At 41.3% G+C, this 12560-nt stretch overlaps 1 protein-coding gene across 1 annotated transcript in view; it reads left to right on the top strand.

Moving 5' to 3' along the window:
- The first annotated feature begins 1297 nt into the window (after nucleotides 1-1297).
- The window catches only part of VKORC1L1 (vitamin K epoxide reductase complex subunit 1 like 1), a 57688-nt gene continuing 46425 nt past the window's right edge, over nucleotides 1298-12560 (top strand). Inside the window, exon 1 of the mRNA XM_036824372.1 lies at nucleotides 1298-1619. Coding sequence (XP_036680267.1) covers nucleotides 1426-1619 — 194 coding nt within the window. The 5' untranslated portion in view covers nucleotides 1298-1425. The remainder of the gene's footprint in view (nucleotides 1620-12560) is intronic.

Genomic DNA, 12560 nt, shown 5'->3' on the forward strand with positions numbered 1-12560 from the left:
ACCGGCTCTAGGCACGCAGGCTTCAGTAGTTGTGGCTCGTGTGCTCTAGAGCACAGGCTCAATAGTTGTGGCGCATGGGCTTAGTTGCTCTGCTGCATGCGGGATCTTCCCAGACTAGGGATCGAACCCGTGTTCCCTGCAGTGGCAGGCGGATTCTTAACCGCTGTGCCACCAGCAAAGTCCCTTGTCTGTGTTCTTACTCCTGGTCTTTATTTTTTTTTTTAAATAAATTTATTTATTTTTATTTTTGGCTGCGTTGGGTCTTCGTTGCTGCGGGTGGGCTTTCTCTAGTTGTGGCGAGCCAGGGCTACTCTTCGTTGCGGTGCGCGGACTTCTCATTGGGGTGGCTTCTCTTGTTGCGGAACATGGGCTCCAGGCGTGCGGGCTTCAGTAGTTGTGGCACGTGGGCTCAGTAGTTGTGGCTCGCGGGTTCTAGAGCGCAGGGTCAGTAGTTGTGGCGCACGGGCTTGGTTGCTCCGTGGCATGTGGGATCTTCGCGGACCAGGGCTCAAACCCATGTCCCCTGCATTGGCAGGCGGATTTCCAACCACTGCGCCACCCGGGAAGCCCCTGGTCTTTTATTTTGATTTGTCTTTTTCTTCGTCCTGATTTTTTAGTTCATTTTTATACTTTACTATATTACACGAATTATGTTAAGCCATCTCAAATTCAGCTTACAGGGAAGCAAGGCATTCAGAAATAATGTTTCAAAAATAGTTAAGTTTGCACTTGTTGAACACGAAGTGCGTGGAGGTGGTGATGGGGAAGATCAGGTAATGTAAACGTCGCTCTGGAGCTTGGCTCTGGAGCTCTGGGAAATAGCCAAGGCTAATTTGGATTGGGTCAGAAAATATCAAGTGATAATGACAAAAAAAAAGGCAGAAAGTATGGCAATTGATTACCACCCCCAGGAGGTGGTGCCAAGGGCTTATCCAGTCACACATGTTGGTATCTTTGAAATTTATTCCTTGCACCGGGTACCCTAGGGCCCGCCCGCGCCAGCCCTCCCCTCCCGCGCCACCCTTCCCCTCCCCTCCCAGAGCCCCGCCCTTCCCTTCCCCTGGCCCCGCCCCTCCTTCGGCCCCGCCCGCTGAGCGCGCCGCACTACCTCTGGCTCCGCCCCCCGGCCGGCCTCCCGGCCGGTTGCGCGCTCCGTCCCCCACACCGCGCCCGCGCGCGCCTTCCCCGCCCCGCCAGGATCTCTCCTTTTGGGGCGGTTGGGCCGCGCGCCTGTGGGGGCGGGGCCCGGAGGAGGCGGTCGAGCCAATGGGGCGCGGCGGCGGCGGCGGCGGTGGCGGCGGCGGCGGAGGCGGTAACGGTAGCGGCGGCGGCTGGGTCGGGCCCCGACGGGCGGCGGCGGCTGAGGTGGAGGCGGAGGGAGGCGGCGGCGGCGGCGAAGGAGGCGGCGGCGGCGGAGGGGGGAAGATGGCGGCGCCCGTCCTGCTGAGAGTGTCGGTGCCGCGTTGGGAGCGGGTGGCCCGGTATGCAGTGTGCGCCGCCGGGATCCTGCTCTCCATCTACGCCTACCACGTGGAGCGGGAGAAGGAGCGGGACCCCGAGCACCGGGCCCTCTGCGACCTGGGGCCCTGGGTGAAGTGCTCTGCCGCCCTTGCCTCCAGGTAGCCCGGCTAGGGGGAGCGGGCCGGGAGCGGCCGAGCGGGGCGAGGGCGGAGGCTGGGGGTGGGGAGCGCGCGGCGGGAGCTCGGGCCTGGGGGGCGGCGGGGATCGGGCCGCGAAGGGACCGACGGCGCCGTGAGCCTGGCCGGGAGCCTCGGCCGGGGGGCGGCGGCCGGGGTGGGGCGGCCCGAGTGCAGGCCGCCGAGGCTGAGGTGGCGGGGCCGCGAGACCGGCAAGGAGGGATGAGGTGGCAGAGTGCAGCCGCGAGGCCGGAGCGGACCGGGGGCAGTTGGGCAGGCTGGGGCCGGGCTGGGAGGGAGCGAGCGGGGTTCGCGGAGGGTGGGTCCCGGCCGGCTTGACAGATTTCGTGGTTCTCGCCCGGGGAGGCGAGTCGGGGGTGTGGGAGCCTGCCCGAGGGAGCCATGAGGTCAGTGTCCACCCCTCGTCTGGGGTCGCTGCTGCTGCCCAAGGCTGTACGGCCGGCGTGGGCTCGGGGTTTGCATTTCCCACTGTCTTCCCGGTGCTAGGACAGGTGTTTCCGTGGTCAGGCCTCTTTGTACTCTGTAGCGCTAATGAGAATTTGCAGACTTCTTGAGAGAGTGACATTTGCGGGCAAACAAGAATTTGACCCTGCTCTGGAAGGAGATACCTGCACTTAACATATCTGATTTCTTGGATTCCCCCTCGTATATTTCAGTGTGCCCGCGAGGGGGGAATGGCCTGAGTTTGGATCTGGTCTAAGCATAATTTGAGTAAAATACGAGTATGTCATGTGTAATGATGATGTTTGGGGCATTAGGGTGCCTTTTCAATGTTGTTGGTTATTATAATGGAATACCCACCGAAGCTTAAAAATACGCGCATTGCTAAACTGGAGGGATTGGTTTGTTTTACTGATACTTTTAGGTTTTTTAAAATGTTGTAGTCGATTTATCTGTTACACTTTATTTTCTGCATTAGATTTTTCTGGGCACGTTACTTTGAAAAAAAGAGGAATTTACATCTTAAAAGTGGCTGCTCTTTTTTTTTTTTTAATTGAGGAAGGTTCATTTTTTAAAAGTAGCAACAGTGAAAGAAATTATTTCAATTATTTCACAATTGATAGGTTATAATTTTAATAGAGGCATACTATGCCTAATATTTTGAGTTTGTTAACAGTAGTCACATTTGAGCAGTTTCTTCCTCTCATATTGATCTGTAAATTACTAGGTAGACAGTAATGTATAGCTCACTAGTTTATTTTGACCTACATATTGGTGATTACATGAACGACCTAGCACTGGAGTTTGTCTTGTTACTCTTTGCAAATTTCAGGCTGCTGATCTTTTCCACTTAGACCGCCTTCTTGGTGAGCCACGTACTCTTTCTCATTTGCCCTTAAACCAAAATCCTGTAGCTTTTTAGTGGGAAAATAGTCATCATTATTGCTACATTAGACATGATGTGTTTAAAATGTAGATACCAGTTAACAGTTAAAATATGTCAATGTGACAAAACCTCACATTTGTTGTTGGGTATTTTGAACCAAGTTAATAGACCTAACAGACTCTCAGATATCCTTTGAGAATCACTGAGTGTATTTTATACAAACATTTTTATATTATTTTCACTATCCATTGGAAAGGACTTTTATACTTAAAGTACCTTGCACCCAAAGTTAGCTAACTAAATATATAATGAAAAGACTAAGCAGCAGTATATTTCAGGTATTTGAAAAAAGGAATAAAAATAACTTTTGATATTAGATTAATATGGAATTTAAGCAGAATTATTGCCACTTCTAGCTTTTGGAAACACTGTATTCTATCATAAATTTAACTAGACCTTTTAACATTTGGACTTGGAAAGAGTGCTTTATGTTATCCAGACTGTATGTTTAAGTTCTTAAAATTGGCTTTCCTTTAAAAAAGAGTGTTTTTGAACCATGTAATAAGTATAGATTATAAATATTTTCAGTTATGTGTCCTGCAAGGTCCAGGTTTTTGTGCTCTGATTTCTGTTTAATAAAGCACCATAAGATAATATAAATAACATCAAGTGAGATTATATGTAAAGTATATGTGTAAGACTAAAAATATCTGGATCTCTTTATAGTTTTAAATGTGAACTTAATATGTTGTGACTGACACTAGTGTTTAATTGTGTAGCTGTGTACATAGAATATTTTAAATTTGATGCTCACTAAAGGAAGATAGGTAAGAAATAAGACATGCTAATAAGAGGAATAAATAGCTTATTTGCTGTGTACGCAATAAAATTCAAGAAATTTAGACAGTTTGACCAACCTGTTTATAAACTACTTCCAAACCATATATATCAATACATATATACACTATATATATATATATAAACTATATATATTATATATATATGATGGAGACACAGAAATTTGGAAATTAAAGTGGCTTGAGTCTGATTTATAGATCAGTTTTCTTTTGGAAGTAGGTAGACTAAACATAATTAAAAGTTTTCATTTTGTCGAAGTGAAAAAGGCTTTAAATAAAAGCAGATTATTGGAGACCTCAAGTAGTAGTTCTTTTTATTTGACTTAAGTATTGATTGCTAGTTAGCAGTAGTAGTAAAAAATGTGACTATTTTATTTATTAAAAAATTTATTATTATTATTATTATTATTTTATTATTTTTGGCCATGCCACAGGGGCATGTGAGATCTTAGTTTCCTGACCAGGGATCGAACTCGCGCCCCCTGCATTGGAAGCGTGGAGTCTTAACCGCTGGACCGCCAGGGAAGTCCATAAGTGTGACTATTTTAGGAACAGAAAGTTTGAGCCCAGGTTTGAGTAGAATTAAAGATAAAGGATGAGAAAAATTAACCAAGGAAATCCTGAGGAAAGTTCTTTGCCAGAATCCAACATTAACTCATGTGATTTTGGATTGCTGAAACTCACTTTATTCTCATTTCTTAATCCTTAAGAGTTCTAATCCAAATAAAGTAGAGATTAATACGAGAATCTTGAGGGCTGTGTGTGTGTGTGTGTGTGTGTAAGTCCTCTATTATTTTGGGAGGCATCATTGTCTAAGGAAGTAGTTTCCAGATTTTTGGATTTCAAAAGAAGTATTTCCCCCCCAAATTGGGAGGCTGCACTAGAGGTGCCAGTTTGTCCTGTTGGCTATAGTCAATAAAAACAGCAACAGTAACCCGTACCACTGTCTACTGTCACTGTCATTTCATTGTAAATAAGGATATTTTAACTCAAATAATTAGAAAGAACTGAAGCTCAGTATGAAAGATCTTTAAATTGAATCACTTAGCTTTATTAAAAAGTTTACTTCTTATTTTTCCTCATTTTTATTTAAATTACTAAAAACTTTGTTGCAAGTCTGCACCAGCCTGCCTGCTAATCCCTGTCCAGTGCACTAAGTTCAGATCCAAAGGCTCTGGGTGGATTCCTAGCTTGTCCACTTGTTAGCTGGCCTCGAGCTAGTCACTCATCTTCATGGAGCTACAGTTGCTTCTCGGTTAAATGGGGATATTAAAACCGACTTTGCCAGATGAATGGGTACGATTAAAGAGGATACATGGAATAAATAAATGGATGATACTTGAAATAAAGTATGTACTCCATTAGTTATGGCTGTTATTGACTGGAGGTGGTATGATTATTTTTTTGCAGTGTCTGATCATAAACGCCTTTAAGTAGTACAAGTTACTTGTCTTAGGTGTAGTCATTTATGTATTTTAAATGTAAATTGTTTTAGAGTACTTTATTGCTCACTCCATGGCATAGTATAAAGACTTAAAATCCATTTAAAACAACTCCAAAAGTGTGGCAAGAGACACAAAATAATGTGTAGAATATTCTTTATAGGTATTTCCTATACGTTGCATTAGACCCCTTCTAAGAAGAGCTTTTATGTAAGAAAAAAATGATTTTGAAATGAAGAGGCTTGGCAATTCATGTCCTCAAAAAGTTGCCTTATTTCGCAAAATGTTGGACTAGTACCCCTCTCATGTCTTAAAAATAGTACCATCTGTTTACTACCCCCCTCTTTGAGATACATTTTTAGAATTAGAATAGAACCTAGGAATCTGTGCTGCCCCTTGCTTAGTTCAGCGAGACTCAGAGGTTAAATGACTTGTGCAAGGTAACACAGTTAGTGGCAGATTGGGACTAGAAGCCTGGCTTCCAGAGTACTTGTTTAGAGGGACCACCCCCCCACCCGCCTCCATTTTTAAAATTAAATTCTTATATAGGTAATATATTCACTGCTTCAAGTTTGAAAGATACTAAAGCATATATAGTGAACCGCCCCCTTCATAACCCTGCCCCCAGACTTGTAGTTCTCCCTTTCCTTAAGCAGACATGAAACTTTACAGAGCCATTTTATGCATATACAAGCATAAATATGACCATATTAGTCTCCCCATTTTTTACACATAAAACTACCATATTCTATGTTCTGATCTGTACTTTACTCTTTGCTAGCATTCTTTCCATCACCACCATACTTTTAAGTGCTTACATTCATATTTGGTGAATGTTAATAACTGGTACCATTATGTAAAAAACAATTTGTTCTACTGGTTAGTTTTGACCAAGATGAATTTAATCAATAAAATACAGGTTCTCATGTGACCATTGTTTCTTGGTATGGAAATTTCAGAAGCGGTATGGACTTCAAAGAATGTAAGGGGAATAGAGGGATATCACAAAGAGGTGAACCTGGATTGCCATGCATTAGAGATAATTGTTAATACTTGGATAATGTTTACTGTGTACTAGGCAGTGTTCTAAATGCAGTTTATTTAATTCTCACAGCTGTCCTGTGAGGCACTTTTATCACCATTTTACAGATGAGAAAATTGAGGCACACAGAATGTAAATGAAACTTGATTTAGATAGTACAGTGGCAGAGGCCACATTTTAACCCAGGCAGTCTGGCTCTTTACCACTACTTTAAATTCCATTTGATCTGATTTTGATATAATGATACCCATATCAGCCAAATTTTTAAAAATATGCAAACATCTATGCTTTTTTTTTGCATCTGTATGTTTGTGTTTTAGCTTTTACTTATTGGGAGCAATCTTTTTGGAAAAGCAAGGACATTACTCTGAAGGCACGGTATTCAAGAAGTAAATCCTTGGAGTGTTTGCCTTCAAAGTCTAAACTTGTGAAGATAAGGCATTTGTCACACCTAGTGAGTGAACAGGTATACAGTGGGGTGAGCTATCAGGAAGACCTAACAGAATAGCCGAGGGAAGAAAGATAAAGTGGATCTAGGTACCTGGAGGTGTAGAGGGGTGGGGAAAATGTTAGTATGAATTTGTACTGGGGTGGGGTAGTCCTTCCTGAGAGAGGTGTTGAGTCATAAGGACCTACTGCATATAGAGACAGAAGAATTGGGCCTGGGGTGTGGTGGGGTTAAATCACCAGAACCAGGAATTTAAGAGGGATTCATTTCCTTGATGATTTGGAAGGATTCTAGGAAACAACGTGAGGAAAGGCAGAAAACGGTGACCATTTTGAGGGGAATAGCAAATGGTCATATTTGAATGTAATACAGATTTACCTGGGTTAGGGAAGGACTGGAATCTAGAGCTTGGCCAGAAAAATGCAAAACCAGGCATTCTTGTAAGCCACGTGTTCTTGTAAACATAGATAAAACTTAACAAGCACTGTGCCTTGGGCTTCTCTTCTGTACTGTGTTTGTACTAGATTGCACTAGACTTGTATCAGATTATCAATTTTAAAAATTAATTCCCCAGAATCCTAGTTCTGTGGTGATACAACAGGGATTTCATAAGCATTTGAGTCACATTTTTAACACTGTAAACTTTAAAACATTATAAACATTTATATACACTCAGATGTATCTCATGCTAAATTTTACATTAGAAACTGCTGATTTGTACTGCTGGGTTATCTAGGTAAAAAAAATAATCAGTCTTAAAAGGTTACAGTCTATATGATTGCATTATATAACATTATTGAAATAACAAAATTATAGAGATGGAGAATACCTTAGTTGTTGCTGGGAGTTAGGAATGGGGGAAAGGGTGGTTAAGGAGGCAGCATGAGAGAGCTTTGTGGGGAGGGAACAGTTCTATATCTCAAATGTGGTTACTCGAAGCTACAAATGTCAAATGTGATAAAATTGCAGAGAACACACATACACACACACGAATGTAGAAGTGGTGAAATATGCGTAAACTCTGTACCAAGGTCAGTTTCCTGGTTATGATCTTACACTAGAGTTATGTAGGATATTACCATTGAAGGAAGTTAGGTGAAGGGTCCTCAGGACCTTCCTGTACATTTTTTTGCAAATTCCTGTGATTTATAACTATTTTTAAAATAAAAGTAAAAGAGTAAAAAAAAAAAAGAGTGTATTTAGGGTGTTAGAGGGGAAATAAGCAAAAAGAAAAAATGAAATTACCCATAATGCCAACAGCCAGATAACAATACTTATAATAGTGTTTATTGCTTTCTTTGTGCATATACGTGAATTTTTAAAATTTTTATTGATTGGAAAGATTGTAGCTTTATACTGGTCTTTTAAAAATTCAGACCAGTCCTTATTTGCTTATGTAAAATTACATGAGCAAGTTTGCTCCTGTAGACAACTCTTATTGCATTGTGCAATAACATGTGACTGCCTTATGTATAATGTCTTGATGTCATGATTAGTATATATTTTAAGATTTTTATTTTTTACCAAAATATTTGTGGTTACCAAGTATTCTCATTCCTAATATTATTAGAGATTTAACTTAGAAATGTTCTGCTTGGACTTCCGGACAGGTGTAATAAAATCCTCAGATAGCATTTATGTGCTTTTTTTTTTTTTAATTAATTAATTAATTAATTAATTTATTTATTTATGGCTGTGTTGGGTCTTCGTTTCTGCACGAGGGCTTTCTCTAGTTGTGGCAAGCGGGGGCCACTCTTCATCGCGGTGCGCGGGCCTCTCACTATCGCGGCCTCTCTTGTTGCGGAGCACAGGCTCCAGATGCGCAAGCTCAGTAATTGTGGCTCACGGGCCCAGCTGCTCCGCGGCATGTGGGATCTTCCCAGACCAGGGCTCGAACCCGTGTCCCCTGCATTGGCAGGCAGATTCTCAACCACTGCGCCACCAGGGAAGCCCTATGTGCTGTTTTGTTTTTTGTTTTTTGTTTTTTTTTTGCTGTTTTTTAAAGAATCACAAAAACTCTTATTTGCAGCTGCTACTCTCTGTGAATCAGGTTTTTCTTGATACTGGGCAATCAAACAAAACAAATTCAACTGCCCTAATCATTCATAATTTGAAGTTTGTATTCACCAGAAGAGCTTCATTGTAAATGTTATAAATTTGAGCTTTTCAAATACACTCATACAATGCAGTACTGCTTTAATCTGTTTCTCATATCATAGATCCATTTAAATTTTCATTTACAAAAAAGTTCTTTTGCTAAACAACATTTTTAAATCCCCTGGATTATGATCTATAAAGTTTCTTTTGTTGTTAGCACCTGTAACTTAGGAGCATTTCAAGGATGCTGTTGTCACTGTTGTGTGATTATTGACCTTTTAAAAACCATCGCTGTGTTTGAGAAGTAAAATAATGGAAAATCCATGACAAAATAGGAATTAAGTGGAGTATATTCAACATCACTTTGTCTTAGGAGTTTGATTTATTTCCTCCTCTGCGCTGTGCTAATAGTTAACGATCACAGATTCTAGAGCAAGTGTAACTGGGTTGAAACCTTGGTTCCATAACTTGATCTTGTCGCAGTTTCCTCCTCCATAAAATGAGGATAATAATAGCGTCTAACTCAGGATTATTGTATGAAGTGCACCAATGCACCAATACCTGTAAATGGTCTTAGCACAGTGCTAGGCACAGAAGTAAGTGCTCATAAAACTTAGCTCTTATTTTAAAATATGGTTGGGATCATACTGTACGTATTTTATATCTTTTTTCCTCATCTAACATGTCACAACTATTTTCTTATGTCATTAAAAATTCCACCAGTAATGTAAGAGAATGTCAAGTGCCCTGTACCCCTGCCAGTATTGGGCATTCTCATTTTTTAGACCTTTATCAGTTTCATGTATGAAAAATGTCATCTCATTGTTTTGACTTGCATTTCCCCCCAAGGTATAAGTAAGGTTTAATGGTTTTCACATTTTATTAACTCTTTGCCTTTCTTCTCCAGTCTTGCCTATATAGATCTTAGAATTTTTATATTGATTTAGACAAATGCTTTATATACTTAAAGGATATGAATATTTTATTATATTTGTTAATGTTTTTGCCAGTTTAGTTCTATTTCATTAATTTTTGCAATACTATGGGGTTTTTTAAAGTATATAAAATTTAATTACTTTTCTTTGTAATTTTTTCTCATAGGTTTAAGTTTAGAAGGGCATTTCTCATTCTGATATCAGATGAATTTATAATTTCTCTTAGTTTTGAAAAAATTAATTTCTTAATCATCTAGAATGTAGCTTATCAGGTGTTAGATGAGTCTGTAACCTAATTTTTGTACAGACATATGTTTAATGGGCATTCGTATTCCTTTTGGATATTGCCTGTTCATGCCTTTGCCCATTTTTTCCCTTCAGTGTAGTCTCTTTTTCTTATTGGTTAGCAGGAATTCTTTAGATATCACAGTAGTTAATCCTTTGTTATATGTATTACAGATATTTTCTCCTAGTTTCTCAGTTGTCTTTTTTTTTTTAATTATTATTAATTAATTAATTAATTAATTAATTTTTTTGGCTGTGTTGGGTCTTCGTTTCCGTGCGAGGGCTTCCTCTAGCTGCGGCAAGCGGGAGCCACTCCTCATCGCGGTGCGCAGGCCTCTCACTTTCGTGGCCTCTCTTGTTGCGGAGCACAGGCTCCAGACGCGCAGGCTCAGTAGTTGCGGCTCACGGGACTAGTTGCTCCGCGGCATGTGGGATCTTCCCAGACCAGAGCTCGAACCCGTGTCCCCTGCATTAGCAGGCAGATTCTCAACCACAGCACCACCAGGGAAGCCCTCAGTTGTCTTTAAATTTCATTGTGGTATTTTTATTCATACAGAAGTTTAAACTTTTTATGTGGTCCCATCTTCAACTTCTTTGTAGCTTTTGAGTTTTTTTGTTTTCTCTTTAATCTTGTTTATCAAAATCTCTACCATCCCAAGTGTGTTTTGTTTTTTTTTAAGATTTTTTTTTTTGATGTGGACCATTTTTAAAGTCTTTGTTGAATTTGTTACAATATTTCTTCTGTTTTATATTTTGGTTTTTTGGCTGCAAGGCATGCAGGATCCCAGCTCCCCGACCAGGGATCAAACCCTCCTGCATTGGAAGGCGAAGTCCCAACCACTGGACCGCCAGGGAAATCCCAAGATTTTCTTTTTTATAAATTTATTTATTTACTTATGACTGCGTTGGGTCTTCTTTGCTGCGCGTGGGCTTTTCTCTAGTTGCGGCAAGTGGGGGCTGCTCTTCGTTGCGGTGCGCAGGCTTCTCACTGTGGTGGCTTCTCTTGTTGCAGAGCACCGGCTCTAGGTGCGTGGGCTTCAGTAGTTGTGGCTCGCGGGCTCTAGAGCACAGGCTCAGTAGTTGTGGCGCACAGGCTTAGTTGCTCCACAGCATGTGGGATCTTCCCGGACCAGGGCTCGAATCCCGTGTCCCCTGCATTGGCAGGCGGATTCTTAACCACTGCACCACCAGGGAAGTCCCCCCAAGAGTTTTTTTTAAACTCTCATATGTTATGTTTGAAATTTGTTTTTTCATATTTAACTCTTTTAGTTTGTGTGGAATTTACTTTTTTGTCGGATTTGAGGTAGGGATCTAATGTACTTTTTTTTGAATTGATAGGCTTTTGCCTAATTCCACTTATTGACTTGTCCACATTTGAAATGGTACAAGAATTTCTTTATATATATAAGGCCTCTTTCTGGACTCTCAGTTCAGTTCCAGTGATTTGTTTGTGTATGTTTCTGCAGAATTCCATTACCACAGTCCCCCTTTCCCCTGTGGCTTTATATAGTACAGTTTGATACCTGACAGAGCAAATATGCTCATTTTCAAATTTTTCTTGGTTATTCTCATGCATGTATTGTTTCAGGTGAATTTTAGAATTTATTTTGATGAGCTCTAAAAAAAAAATCCCATTGAGATTTTGATTAGAATTGTACTGAATTTATAGATGATTTGGGAAGGAGACAACCTTCACTAAAATCTTTACATCAAGGAACAAACATATTGTGACTTTCTACTTATTCTGGAGTTGCTAATCTGATGCCATTTTAACCAAATGCCCATTGTGGTTTGGTTTGGTTTTGTATGTGATTTATGTGGTGCTAGAAATTGAGAAGTTTTATGATGGTATTCCGGTGGGATCCAGGAATACTAGAATTCCCTCCAGTCCACAGCCATTATTTTCAAGTCTATAGGGTCCCTAAGGGAGAGATTTATATTTGTACCGGCAATGAAAAACCAAAATACTTTGCATCTTATTCTTGAGTAGGACTTGGGCATCAAAATCTAAGACAGAAGACTGGAATGAACCCAGCTGCTTCATGTGGAGATGCTGTTTTTCTCAATTTAGTTAAGCTTCATTTGTTTCAAACTGAAACAGGCCATGGGATGGACACCCTCCATCTCCCCAGTTTTCAAACGTGGCTAGATCTTTCCCTTGTGATGTGGGCAAAGCTGCCCTAACTCATTCCTATCAGTGCTCAGGGCCTTGTAACCAGAGAGAGCCCATTTGCCCTGGCTGACTGCTTATCTGGTCTTGGCCACCTGCCTCTGGCCTTTTCTGCCCAAGTAGTAGGTTTGGCCCTGGCTGTCACTTGGAATAGAGGAAGTCCTCTCTTGAAGGCGTCTCATACCACTTCAGTCACATGGAAGCAGCAGAAAAATGAGCCCACACGTGTGTACTGACCTTTTCATGGTGATTCTACCCAGTAGCACAGAGACCTATCAGTGCTCCCAAATCTGTCTTCT

The sequence above is a fragment of the Balaenoptera musculus genome, chromosome 15, assembly GCF_009873245.2.
Source record: "Balaenoptera musculus isolate JJ_BM4_2016_0621 chromosome 15, mBalMus1.pri.v3, whole genome shotgun sequence".
Lineage (NCBI taxonomy): Eukaryota > Metazoa > Chordata > Mammalia > Artiodactyla > Balaenopteridae > Balaenoptera > Balaenoptera musculus.